General features: G+C 35.2%; 1 protein-coding gene and 1 pseudogene across 2 annotated transcripts; one reads left to right on the top strand and one right to left on the bottom strand.

Annotated features, from left to right (window-relative positions):
* Positions 1 to 8,329: 8,329 nt before the first annotated feature.
* LOC145009701 (uncharacterized) lies at positions 8,330 to 10,313 on the top strand. Its single transcript, XM_078968344.1, has 4 exons — positions 8,330 to 8,697; positions 8,783 to 8,969; positions 9,047 to 9,516; positions 9,581 to 10,313. Exons 1-4 carry the CDS (start codon positions 8,330 to 8,332, stop codon positions 10,311 to 10,313), a joined length of 1,758 nt encoding a protein of 585 aa, XP_078824470.1.
* A 2,306-nt stretch (positions 10,314 to 12,619) lies between these two features.
* Positions 12,620 to 14,285, bottom strand: LOC145012322 (autophagy-related protein 18a-like; annotated as a pseudogene). Its single transcript, XR_013664446.1, has 2 exons — positions 13,639 to 14,285; positions 12,620 to 12,865 (listed from the first exon to the last, which is right to left on the bottom strand). The product of XR_013664446.1 is annotated as an autophagy-related protein 18a-like (transcript).
* Positions 14,286 to 14,698: the final 413 nt, after the last annotated feature.

Below are 14,698 nucleotides of genomic sequence, written 5' to 3'. Positions count from 1 at the left end.
TTAGAGGATATTTAGGTGGATGCGAGCCTGAATTATGCTGAGAGACCAGTGGCCATCAGAGATCGGAAAATCAAAGTTCTGAGGAACAAGGAGGTACCTTTGGTTTTGGTTTAGTGGCAGCATCGGAAGGGGTCCGAGATGACGTGGGAACCGGAGCGTGAGATGCGAGAGTAGCATCCGGAGTTATTTGCAGAGTGAGACTTCGAGGGCGAAGTCTAGTTCTAGTGGGGGAGAATTGTAACAGCCCGGAATTTCCACGTATTTATTATTGGCTTATTTTTGGAAATTGTGAGTGGACTCGGTGAGTTGGAGCTCAAACTTGCCGAGTAGGATCGCAGTATTGGGCACGGGTTCGCGTCTGGACTCGGTGAGTCCAAGAGTGGACTCGGCGAGTCCATGATGTGTAATGAAACCCTAATTCCCGGGGTTTGAGACCTATTTAAAGGGCCTTATGGCCGTCATTTGTGCTCACCAATCCATAGAGAGAAACCCTAGAGTGCTTGAGCGTTTTGAGAGAGAAAGGAAGCCATTCTTGACCTTTGTGGTGTTATTTAGCAAGGAGAAGGAGGTCATAACCAAGAGGAAGCATAAGAGATTGCTATACTGTGGATTTGAAGCTCAGATCTTCGAACTTCAGGTATTATTTCAGCTCATCTTCTGTTTTATGAAGTATATTTGGATTTAGGGTTTCTTGTGGCCTTTATTGGGTTGATTTGATGCCAAATAGTCCCTTTCTAATGTTGAGGCTTTGGATCTGGATCCATAGAGGTCCAGAGAGCCTCACTCATCAAGCTTTATGAAGAGCAATGGAGATTATGACCTTAAGTTGTGGTATTTGGGACTAAATCATCATATATGGTCATATAGATGTTGTATGTACATCAAGATAGTGACTTTACATGCTAAATAAGCTTGGAAGGACTGGATCTATAAGTTAGTGGATCGGATCTAACCTTAGGAGCGAGTTTGAGTTATTGCATGGCATGGACTCGTCGAGTCCGAAGAACAGACTCGGCGAGTAGCATGAATATTGCCCAGCACCACACAGCGAGTGGTCTTGCCGAGTTGAGGGTTTGACTCAGTTGAGTCAGGGAGAGTCAGAGTGGGTTGACAGGTGGACTGAGTAAAGCTGGGACTCGCCGAGTTGTTCTTGAGACTCGGCGAGTTGAGTCATGGTGGCCCCATAACTCATGCCAGGTGGAACTCGTCGAGTTAGGAGAATACTCGACGTGTCAAGAGAGGATCCCAGGGAAATCAGTGTATACGCTTAGACTCACCGAGTCACTATAGTGCACTCGCCAAGTCCGGTCAAAGTTGACCGTTGACCATTGACCAGTGTTGACCTATGTTGACTTGTTAAGGGATAGTCAACCTTAGTTGGGAAAGTGTTAATTAGAGATGTATTATGTTATAGGAGGACTATAGCTCGGGAGATCGAGCACTAGTGATTTCAGGGATTTACGAATTACCGAGATACGCGAGGTGAGTCTTCTCACTATACTTTACCTTGAGTAGGTAACCAGAGTTATGTGACAGAGTATTTGTATGCTATGTATGTTATGTGTTGTACTGCATTATTTCTATGTGATTTATGCTGTGCATGTTTACAGAGTTAGAATCGGAAGGTTCACAGAGTTAGAACCTGAGGGTTCACAGAGTTTGGGTGCACGGACCCACAGAGTTATAGCCTCGAGTGGCTAATATGTGTTATATGTGGTATTTTGGGGAACTCACTAAGCTTTGTGCTTACAGTGTTTGATGTTATTTGTTTCAGGTACTAGTGACGATCGCGGGAAGGCGCCGGCTTGATCAGTACACACGCATGGGGTTTATGATTTTGAGATCTTGGGATTTTGTATTACTTGGATTGAATGATTAAATATGATTGTTTGCTGAATGTTAAATGAATTATGTTTTATAAAAATTTGAAAATTTTGTTTTGAAATTTACGGTGTTACAGCTTGCTTTCTGAAGCATGTTCAATAAGGAATTGTTTGATTATTTACTACAATAATCAAAAAGTATGTAAACCCTAAAACCTTTATGAATTTCGAAAATTGTATGGTATTCCTACGTTTCTTTATGTTTAATTGTTTGTTGCAATCAATAGAGAAAACTTAGATCTAATAGATTACATGTGAACTTAGGGTTAAATTTTTCTGCCACTTATTTTCTTTTTGTAACCTATAAAACCTATCAACTTAAACGTCACACCCTTCCTGGTAAGCTTGGTTAATGGTTCCACGATCTTGGAGAAGCCTTGGATAAATTGATGGTAGTAACTAGCTAAACCAAGAAAACTCCTAATCTTAGTGGGAGTCTTTGGAACCTCCCAATTCATTACCACCTCGACCTTATTCAATTCAACCATAATACCATTCTGGGTAATGAGGTACCCTAAGAATTAGACTTCTTGCAACCATAAATCATTCTTTGAAAACTTGGCTTATAATTGCTCTTTCCTCAATACCTCCAACACTTCTCGCATATGAGGGTTAAAAAAAGCAAGAGGCCCCAAAGGTGAAGGCAAGGGCATTCTAGCTCACCATAGAGAAGCAAAAATTACAACCAACACAGGGTCAGGTATTTTTCATTATGTTTCCTATATGGTTATGTTAATTTATTTTCCCTCTTTTAAATAGATGTGTAATGTCAAGTACTTATCTTGTATATTTTATGCCCGTACTCGTTATTTTTTACTCTAGAGCAAGTCGTTCATTCGTATCTCTTACCTTCAGCAAGAACTTTAGCATTTCCATGGGTTCTCTGGAACAACCATTAGTTATAGAGATCGTTGATTATTGAGAGATCAGCATGTCTCAAGTCTTCAAGGACTGCACACTGGAAATCCTAAGTGTGAAGTTTCTTATTGACCTCATTCCTATCCCTTTAAGAGAAGTCAATGTGATTTTAGGTACGGATTGGTTAGGGATACGTCATGCCCTGATCGATTGTGAATGACATCTAGTACGTGTTCAAACCCTAAGTAGGGGAGAACTAATTATTCATGGTGAGAAAATGAAGACAAGTATTTGTTCTCCAGCTAAAGCAAGGAAATATATACAACATGGTTGTAGAGGGTATCTAGAAAGTGGTTTATTCTCTAGTGAGAGAAGCTGCACTCTTATATCTTATTTCTCTATTAGAAAAAAAAAGGGGGGGGGGGGGGGGGCGTGGCTAGTTTCTGGAAGGGAGCAACAATATGTGCTAGGAATGTATATGTTTATGTTATGTTTTATGTGAAATGTGTTATGTGTGTTATGTGTGTTATGTATAAGTAAGTGATCATATAATGGTAGAGTAATATATATGTTCACTAAGCGTTTTGCTTACCCATTGATATGTAACATTTTTTAGGATCGATCGTCAGGTACCGATAAGGGAAAGAGATCGGTATGATTATAGGCGACATTCTCTTGAAGATTTATGAAATTGCTATCCTATGTTAAACCTGGGATGTTTTATACTTCTGCAATGTTTTTAGAATTATTGTCTTATAAGTATGGTTGAATGTTCTTGAAAGCTTTAATTATGTTTGTCTTTAAAAAGGTAATGACTGGCTTATTTTGCTAAAACAATTGGATTGCTACATGTTGTTATCAGAGCAAGGTTCGAGGGATTTAGACATACATTTGTGTGTTTAAACTCAAACCAATCTCAAAGTCTATAAAAAAGGTGGGGAATAATACCTACCTCGATAACCTGATGAAAGACCAACTTCCGATGACTCTCCTCCTCTTGCTCTTCTTCGTAGTTTCACTTCACCCGCCCCCCCCCCCCCTGGCGATAACGGCTATACAAGGGTTATTATGGTTTGATTGACCTAATTATTTGCCCTAGATGACAACAGGCTGCAAAGGAGCGAGTCCAATCCTCTTTCTATCGATCCCATGGGTTTTTCATACGATTTTTCACTTTTAACCGCCAACTTTCCCATAATGACATTGTCTATCCATAAAACAAAATTCTTGACAAAAGACAGTTTTAGATCTTAATACTTATAGCCCTTATTCCCATAATATCTTTCATTGCTGATTTTGGGTGTTATTTTATGTTATTTAAGTTATACAATTTATTTATTTAACTATTTATTTTCTTTAAAACGTGAAAAAGAATGAGAAGATATGAACGTTACATCAAAATTTTTCTGCTAAAAAAATAAAAGTAAAACCTAATGCTTTTCCATAAACTATATCAATAATGAGATTTTTCTAACAATAACCCCTTGTTATTTCAACCCCAAGCCAGTTACCAACAGGTAAATTAAATTTTTTTCTATAAAAGACCCGACATATTGTATTTTTTTCATGCCTGGCCTTTTTTTTTTCTTCAAAACATTTTCAACTTTAAATTGTTATTTTCTATTTCATTAATGAAGTCGGTTACCAACAATTAACCCTATATCTTCCTCACTTATGTGCGCATTAAGTATCAATAACCTAAAAGAATAACCGATTCTAAAACCATATGTCACGTTTATGCTTATTATTCTTCTTCTTATACATAATAACAACTTACTAGACAAATTGTCCCAATACATTGTTAAAATAAACATACCAACAAACCTTATAAAAATTGTCTTGTGACAATATTTGAAAACATACTAAAAACAACATTGAGGCAGGTGGATATATGGTTACCTAGGTTATAAAGTTGGATATATATATATATATATATATATATATATATATATATATATATATATATATATATATATATATATATATATATATATATATATATATATATAACCCGATATAGTGTACAAGAAGGAGTAGAATCGTGACATATGGTTTTAAGATCGTTTATTGTTTTAGGTGATCGACGCTAATGGCGCACGTGAGTTAGGGGATATATGGTTACGTGTTGGTAACCGAGTCCATTAAATAACAAGGAATATGTTGAAGTTGCATATATTTTGTAACAAAAAAAATAGGTCTCAAAGGGGGAAAATTCACAATTTAATATTTTCTATGCTAACCGGTTGGGGGTAGTAACAAGGTAGTTACAGAGATGCACGGGTAAATAACAATTAATAGGTAAAAATTATATATATATATATATATATATATATATATATATATATATATATATATATATATATATATATATATATATATATATATATATATATATATATATATATATATATATATATATATATATATATATATATATATATATAAAGAAAAGAATGTTACATCTAAAGAAAAGAATGTTACATCTAAAAAATCAAGATATAAGGTTTATTATAAAAAAACAATGATAATTGGAATAATAAAATTAATAATCAAAATAAGAAAAAACCGATGAATTTCCAACAAATTATATTTAAAAAGACAAATTTTTTTAAAGGGTTTCCAACATGTATAGTGTATAGGGCTTTTCACCGTCGGAAATTTTATGGGAACTTTGGCGGTTTTTAAGTAATGAGAATCGATCCAGTCGCTTTAAAAAAAAAACACGTTTAAGAACCGGTCCAATGTTAACTTTGGTGTTGAATTAAGTTGCCATACATTATGTCCCCAAAATGGGGTTGGTGTTCAAGTGGGTTAGGGTAGGGAAATGTTTTGTTCTATGTGGGACTCTTTTGTGTCAGTCTTAGCATGCAACCCCATGTTCCTTCTCTTTATTATGCATCCATCTCTTGTCATTTTAATATTACCATAAGTCCATAACATACGTTACTACCATCATTTTATATATGTGGACCCTCATTTATTCAAACCATCAAAAGTTTATATTGAATTTGATACGAAACAATACTCATCCAACAATACTAGTTCGGGGTCTATTTACGCAATCTCAGAACTGATCTGAGTACTAGAACGTTCACGATATGAGCCCATTTTGAAAATGATTTGAAAACCGGTAATCTTATGACATGTAAGCAGAAAATATTGATTTCTTGTTGATTCACATGCCTCCAATTTGATGTGACGTTCATCAAGAAATATATCATGTTACTACGTCAAGAAAATATTAAAACATTGTGGCCCGCTAAGTGGAATCACTACGCAAGTAGGTTTTCCGAGTTTGGTTGATACTTTCTCGTTAAGTCGGCAGATGTAAGCTTCCGTGATTTTGTGTCTCGAGGTACTAGTTGTAAAACTTATTTGTACGAATAAAACAATCATTTACCGTAAGACTTTGACACTTGTATCAATAAGGTTATGTGTTATACTTACAACGAATGTATTCATAGGTTATGTAGCCATTAACCACTATAATACACATTATTCTATTATTTAGTGGTAGCTAGTGGTCGTGGTGGATTGTGGTGCAAACCACCGTAGCTCTTATATCCAATAGATTTATTTCTCTTTGTATATCTCTCTACAATAATATATATTTTTTATTTAAAATTCAAAAAATAAGAGGGTTATAATGGTGAATATAACCTTTTAGTGGTTGCAGTGCGGTGATAATACCCACCATTAAAATAGTTAGTGGTGGATAGAATAGATGGTCTAACAAAAAGTAAAATTGTACATCAAGATTTTGGTAAATGAAAATAAGTAAATTATTTTAAATACTAACGATTTATGCGCAAATTTAAAAGAAAATATGGGATATCAGTATTGCATCTCCAATATCACTTGTAGACATTTGAATTACGAAACCTTTGATTAATAATAGTTATCGACACCTGCACAAGCATACATAGTAGAGACTTCAAAGGTAGGGCTACATAACAACGGGTACCTTGGCAAACTTGTCTCCTCATTATTGAGATTTAACTAGATTTTATTGTTTAATATATTTATTTTGCAAACTATATATATATATATATATATATATATATATATATATATATATATATATATATATATATATATATATATATATATATATATATATATATATGATTACGTTATTTAGTTTAAAGTAATTATTGTGTTATTGTATATATAAATGTGGGCTAATCAAATTTACTTATTTTAAGAGATTAATATATAGGGTTATTGTCACTTTGGCCCAACTATCTTTCGTATATTGGTTTAAATGGTCCCTCGTGACTATTTTTTGCTTTTAAAGGGTTTATACTTGTCATTTTATGGTTTAAAAGGTCACATTTCTAGATTTGAAGAGTGCAACCGGTCACACCCATCTGACTAGGACGTTTTCTTATTCCACCTCAATACCAACTAGATTAAATATGCCAGGTCATTGCAATGCCACGTATTATGCACTAAATGAAACTTATATCCGTTTAAACCCTCTCAACTGTCCCTTTCATTTATTCTGCTACCATTTGCATTCGTATATTTTTTTCAAACCGTGATTGACATGAATCCGTTTCTTAAACTCTTCCTCCCTGAAATCGGCCAACATAATCAATCCTATGGTTGTCTACATGAAGATAGATCTCCATTTTGCCGGAATTTTTTCGAGGTATCCCGCTATTTGTTACTCAGATGGTGCAGAACAAATGTTCGATGATGTCGATTTTGCTGGAATGGACAAGAACGAGTTTGTGGGGTTCATTCAAAGATTCGCTAATGAGGTATGCATCAATGTTTACTTTTGCATGCCCGATGTGGTGTTCCCTGATGGATTGAGGTTAATAGCTACTGATATGGACTATATGGACTTCATCGAAGTAGGATATGCTTCTGGTAGTGTTATTAATGTATACATGGACCATCTTGGTGTTAATGTACATCAATGGATCCTTGAGGAGGAAGGCGAAATATGCAGTTCATTAGATGAATTGTCTGATAGAATTAAAGTTGGTGAAGAAGTGCAAGGTGGTAAATATATGGATGATGGAATTGAAATTGAGGATATGTTGGGTCATAGGCAAGGTGTGACGGAGGATTTGCAAGGCACTAGGGAAGAGTTGCAAGATGGGGAAGGTGATGACATTAACACTGAAGTTGAGAATGATCAAGGTGATATGGAGGATCTGGAAGGTAGTACGAAGGACTGGCAAGGTAAGGAAGATGATGGCATTGACTTGGAAGTTGACAATGAACCTGATGAATGTATTCCTATGAATAGGACAAAAGATGATGAGTTTTTGAGCAAACTGTGCCCAAATGACCAAGTTACCCCTAACAGTCCTCCTCATGAAGAGCTATATGAGCATGTAGTCGATGATGAAGTAATATCTAATGACCAAACTATTTATAATGACAATGTTCATTGGAAAAAACAGAAGCCTGTATCAGGTATGAGATTTGTGAATCCTAAACAACTGAAACACATGTTGTGTAACTATGCTGTTGCAAATGGTTATCAGTTATGCTACAAGAAAAATGATAGCAGGAGACTTTTAGTGAAATGTTGTTCCGGTGCTTGCAAGTTTAGACTGTGGGCATCTTAGATGAGTGAGGAAAAATCTTTCCAAATTAAGAGTCTCATAAATGAGCATAACTGTGCAAGAAACTTCAAATTAGGTTCAATTGTCAACTATGCTTGCATAGGTACCCATTACACCACCGAATTCTTACAGAAACAAAAAGTTAGTGTTAAGCTCCTTAGGGATGAGGTTAAAGAGAAATTTGGGATAAATGTAAGTATGGGACAGTGTAGAAGAGCTAAGAAGTATGCAATTGAGTTGATTGAGGGAACATTAGTGGATCACTATGCAAAGCTATGGTCATATGGTGAGGAGATAAGAAGATCAAATCCTGGATCAACAGTCAAAATAGATGTCAATGCTATGCTAGATGGTAAGACTTATTTTAGCAAGTTTTACATTTGTTTTGATGCCCTCAAGCAAGGGTGGAGAGGGAGCTGCAGAAGAATTATAAATTTGGATGGGTGTTTCTTAAAGGGTTTATGTTCCCGGAGAGCTAATTGTTGCTGTAGGAAGGGATGCTAATAATCACATATTCCCAATTGCATGGGCAGTTGTATGTGTAGAAAACAAAGAAAATTGGAAATGGTTCTTGGAAAATCTAAAAGATGACCTTCATCTAAAGGATGGTTTTGGTTTATCATTGATGTCAGATCAACACAAGGTATGTCATATACTACAAATTTTATATATTTCACAATTAAGTTACATGATGTTTAAAATATGACTATTATTATGTAGGGGTTGTTAGAGGCTGTTAAGGAAGTGCTTCCTATTGCTGAACATAGGCAATGTGCAAGGCATATTGTAGCCAACTTTAGGAAAAGATTTAGTGGTGTACACTATGAGAACATGTTTTGGAAGGCAAGCAAAGCATCCACTGAGCCTTTATTCAATGCTGCCATGAAGGAAATTCAAGTACTTAATCCTGCAGCCTGTGATTACCTTATGGAAACAAACCCAAAATCTTGGAGTAGAGCATTCTTTCAAGAAGGAAAGATGTGTGATGCAGTGGAAAATGGATTGTATGAGAGCTTTAATAGTGTCATCAGGGATGCAAGGAAAAAGCTAATCATCACCATGTTAGAGGATATCAGACTATATGTTATGGAGAGGCTGTACAATTTGAAGATGAAAGGTTGTTCATGGCCTGATTACAAACCCTGCCCATCAATAACACTCCTACTAAATAAATTGAAAAGAGCTCAAAGGTACTTTCTAGTCTTTACACTTTTAATATAAGTGACATACTAACTAATAAGGTGGGTTTAATAGGTATTGGCAGGTTTTACCAACTGGTCTTAACCAATTTGAAACCAGAAACCTGGCAGAATCATATGATGTTGACCTTGACAAGAAGACTTGTACTTGTAGAGTATGGCAACTTAATGGGTATGGTTGTGTGCACTCAGTAGCTACTATATCATATTTGAATAGAGATGTAGCCACTTATGTTGATCCAATGTTGTATGCTGCCTTCTACAAGAACACTTACAAATACCATATACATGGGATAAATGGCAGCAACATGTGGCCAGTTACTGATTTCATACCACCCTTACCACCATTGAAAAGAAGAATGCCAGGTAGACCAAAGGTTAATAGAAGAAGAGATGCATCAGAAAAGCTTCCAAGGCACACTGTGGCTAAGGCAGGTAAAATAATCTTGTGTAGTGTGTGTAGACAATCAGGGCATAACAAGGTTACTTGTCCTAAAGTTGAAAGGCCACATGTAGAAAGGTCAAGGGTGCTAAGGAGCATGAAACTAAAGGTCAAGAAAAGGAAAATAGTTGACAAGGGTAAAGATGGTGAAGGAAGTAGTGGACCAACTAGAGATGGTGAAGGAAGGAGTGGACCAACTACAGGTTATGAAGGAAGGAGTGGACAAAAAATTGGTGGTAAAAGGAAAAAATCTGAGAGGATCATAAAAAAGAAACTTGCAAAGAAGGTTAAGACCAAGGATGGGAAAGGTGAAACTAGTGCAAACCCGGTAGACCTTAATGAGTAGGTATAATTTGATGGTTTCCTATGGGTATGTTTGGCAATGGTTTTATGTTGTACTTGTTTGTTTGTCATTTACTTGTTTGTGTGAAGTTAGTATGTTTACATTCATAATGGTTTGTAATATTATCATGCTTTGCTTCTTTAAGACTTTCAGATTCCTATTACTTTTCACCTAACATGCAGTCAATTCCCATTATTTTCATGTGCTATTTGTGTGCTTAATGGACAAAAATGTGGTCCTTGTAAGTAAGGGTATTGACACAAGAATGTGGTCCTTGTAAGTAAGGGTATTTTCATTAAGCAACCCAAGAACATTAACAATTGCTTTTATTTGACTAGATTAAGGGTAATGACACAACAACACATCAAAGAACCGTCACATAACTACATAGTCTTCTTAATTCACCAATCCAAGTACATAACATATAAATGATTAAAGTACATTTGATTACAACTTATAAATGATTAAACCCAAAAAAACACCCAACTACAAAGTAAAAGCAGCTTCAGCTTCAACACCTCTGCTTGCTGGTTTTTCTTCGACCTCAGGAGTACACCTAAAATTATGTCTTCATTGTTGCATTTTATTTCATCCACCCAAGAAATGAAACTTGATCGTGGTCCCTAAAACAGAAATTAAGGTAACATTAAAAAACCGATCATCAAACTAGGGTTCTAAACATATGAATACGATTACCTGGTTTGGACATGCATAAAATGGTCTTCCAGGGTTATTGACAGTCTTCGATGTGCGAATTATTGCTAGACTTCCACACCCACACACAATCTTCATGTGCGAATTTTTGAATCTCACTCCACAGTTCCTTTGAAAAAGTGAAAACAAAATGAAGGATCACAGTTTCTTTGAAAAAGAGAAAACAAAATGGTCTTCTAGGGTTATTTACAGCCATTAGAAGCATCAAATGACAAAAATACCCTCACCGTGCAACGCACGTGGGGTACAACAACCCAACATATGTTATCATTCTTGTTCTTGCATGATCTTACAACCAAACTAAAAATGGTCAAATGTACTATGATACAAAACGCCTGAGAGCTACTCAGGTCCTTTTCCATTAAAAAACTTAACATACGCACAAAATGCATGTCATTAACACATGTCTTTTAACATGATCGTTATATATGAAACCCAAAAGAACAAGAAAAAACTAAGAACAGAAAATCCATAATTATTCTAGCTTCATATTGTACCCAAAGCATCTTATCCAAGCTTCATAAGGACTTTGATCCCAACCATCATCATCCCAAGCATTGCCACCATCACGCCGCCCATCACCTGAGCAATCGCTTTTAACTTCCTCTCATGATCTTCCAACTTGTGATGCAGACTGATGTGATCAACACTGCACACAATGAAATCTTTACCCGCTTGATCTTTGAGCATCTGCATCTCGATCTGGTTGGCAACAATCTTGTCTCCACAGTCGCAAAAAATCAAATGCAGGTCGCTGAGGTTAACAAACTCTCCAGAATTTATCGAGTCAGGTGAGGGAGGTGGTGGAGCCGACATTGATAGATTTTAGGGTGTTGGTCGGAATCGTGTTTGGCTTATTAGGGTAAAAAGGTTTCGATTTATGCTACTTGAAGCACCAAAGATTTGTGAAGCAGTCTTTATGCCCCCACCACCGACTCTTCCTTGTCCTCTACAGGTTCTTGGATGGTTGGTGGACATAATGGCTAATTAATGAAGGTTAGTTGGACGCTTAGGTGGAGGATGAGTACATGACTCCAGTTCAATGCTGAGTAAGCTGCTTAGTTGGCAAGTCAAAATGTTCTTTTACCTTCGATTGTGGGTTAAATTCTCATATTAACCGGTCATTTACAAGTATAAGCCTTTTAAAAGCAAAAAATAGTCACGAAGGACCATTTAAACCAATATACGAAAGATAGTTGAGTCAGAGTGACAAAAGCCCTAATATATATTATTGAAGCAAATATAATTGAAAAATCATCTTAATTAATTACAAGGGTAATTTAGTCAATTAATAAAGATTTAATGAAAGAAAATTGTATTTTTTAAGGGATCATAGATTCTATTAACTTAAAAAATCCGATTTTACGAATTATAATTCTTTTTATTCGGATATTCTGACAGAATATGTTTATGAGTATATTCAAAAATAAAAATATTCTTGAACCATAAATAATAAAAATATTATTGAACCTATTTCTTGATGATGACTTTAAAAACTTCTTGAAGAATAACAACTTTTTGTAGAATAACAAAATCTTGAACAATCAATTGAAGAATAAAAACAAAAAATACATTATTTCTTACAGAATACGGGTAACAATTGTTTAGAATTACTTTTATTGTTAAAGAATAAAAATAAAAAAACAATCAAAATGGGGAAGAAAATATCAAAATCTAACAACGACTAATACATTCTAAAAGAATTATGTGGTCCGTTCTTCAAGCATCAACTTCTGTGATTCCAATAGAATTGGAATTCGTCATTCTATTCCAACAGAATTGGAATTCGTCATTCCATTCCAATCGAATTGGAATCTCAACAATATCATCCATTGAATCATCTACATAAACAAATAAGATTATTCCAAGATTCACAATGTACAGAAAGCCAAACAGGATCTGAAATAACAAGAAAGATATTAAGGCAGCAATAAATTTATGTAATTGTGAAATATCAAATGCAAGTAAAAAATCACTTGGGTAGGATACAACTGGCCTCTTGTAACATATTGTATGCCACCTTCCTTCTTTAACCACAAAATTGATAAATAATGTTTAAAATATATATGAGAAAATGAAAAAAAAATCCATTGAAATATGAATTTAAAACCTTAAAACGGGTTCTTGAGCTTTTGTTCTGTTCTTTGACATTTTATGGTCAACCCATTGAAGTCTCAATTCAGTCCACTGAAGTAGTACTGTTTTCAGAAATGGCATAACGAATTACAATCAGGACCTCTATACTAAAAGTAATGGATAAAATGTATGGTAGATTGTTTTAATAATTCCTGTTTTTTTAAAGATTTGTGAGAAAATATCAATAACTACATCATACGAGATGAACTGGTAATGAGGTCTGGATTATCGACAGATGTGATGCTGAAAACATGAATAATACCCTTATCACTTGAGACTACAAGCCACTCAGCCGTAGGAGAAAATGAAAGGCTATGTATTTCAGCTCTATCTGCACCTATCCTTACCTAATTGTTATTAGTAGTATCCCAACCCACCATTAATGAGCTTGGTTAAAATCATCAAAGTTGTAATAATTACAAAGACATGTGTAAAATTATCCATAATCATAAATGAATTTAACCAAATTAACGCCAACCTCTTGCAACAATGACCCGTCGTGGATACTGAAGATACGAACAAGAGTTCCTTTGTTGCTGGTTGTGGCAATCATATTTCCATTCTGTGACAGAGCAAAGCACGTAATTCTTGAATCATGAGCTAAGATAAACTTTGTTCGCTTCAAAGCGTAATGATCAACCCTAACTTGTCCTTTCCGCAATCTGAGACAAACAAGCACAAAACTACCAGAAGCTTGTGAAACATCGCAAAGGCCCTTGGGATTCACAAATGTCTCGATCGATTGCAATAACTTCAAATCCGTGAAATTGTATACAGATATCTTCTGCTCCAAAATCACAATTATCCGATCTCGCCTTAACCGAACTCCACGAACCTCCGATCGAAAAGATAGCTCACCAATGCATCAACCCTGATGATCATCCCGTATCATAACCTTATTTAAAGGGTACTGAGGCTGAGAACCGCCTCCAACTAACACAAGTATATTGCATCTAAACAACATCTCCACGATCCTAATACCGCTTCCATTTTCAAAACCCCGATGGAAGATCCCAATACGACCACCAAAACCACCTTTGTTCGACGCTTGATCACTTGATTCTTCCCTCTACCGATTTTTGAAGAAGACGATGAAGGGTCTCTAGTGTCGATTTGTTTAATTTAGGGTTTTCAGAATCGATTTTTAGATAAAGAGGAGAACGAGATTTAAACTGGAGAGATACCATGATTATAGGGATTATTTATGGAATTTATTAAGCAAATTACTAAATTACCCTTAATTTTGATTGACCCACATTTATGCATACAATAACTCAATACTTAGTTAAACATTTGAACCTAACTCTCTCTCTCTCTCTCTCTCTCTCTATATATATATATATATATATATATATATATATATATATATATATATATATATATATATATATATATATATAGGTTGAGATCGGTTGAAAAACTCATAGTTTTCCGAGAACTCGAGAACTAAAAGTGGGACGTTAGATCAAAAGTAATTCATTAAGCACATGATCGTCATCTTACCAATCTCATTTAATGTTTAATTTTTTTGTGTTATT

The sequence above is a fragment of the Lactuca saligna genome, chromosome 8 (assembly GCF_052625555.1).
Source record: "Lactuca saligna cultivar CGN05327 chromosome 8, ASM5262555v1, whole genome shotgun sequence".
Taxonomy (NCBI): Eukaryota; Viridiplantae; Streptophyta; class Magnoliopsida; order Asterales; family Asteraceae; genus Lactuca; species Lactuca saligna.
Note: the sequence above shows the minus strand (reverse complement) of the source record. Positions and strands in the feature narration are given on the sequence as shown.

What these genes read in the sequence shown, in the direction of transcription:
- LOC145009701 (XM_078968344.1), top strand. Translation starts at nt 8,330, where the DNA reads ATGAGTGAGGAAAAATCTTTCCAAATTAAGAGTCTCATAAATGAGCAT. An exon ending in GGTAAGACTTATTTTAGCAA is followed by an intron (nt 8,698 to 8,782) that starts GTTTTACATTTG and finishes TGTTTCTTAAAG; the next exon opens with GGTTTATGTTCCCGGAGAGC. An exon ending in AAATTGAAAAGAGCTCAAAG is followed by an intron (nt 9,517 to 9,580) that starts GTACTTTCTAGT and finishes TGGGTTTAATAG; the next exon opens with GTATTGGCAGGTTTTACCAA.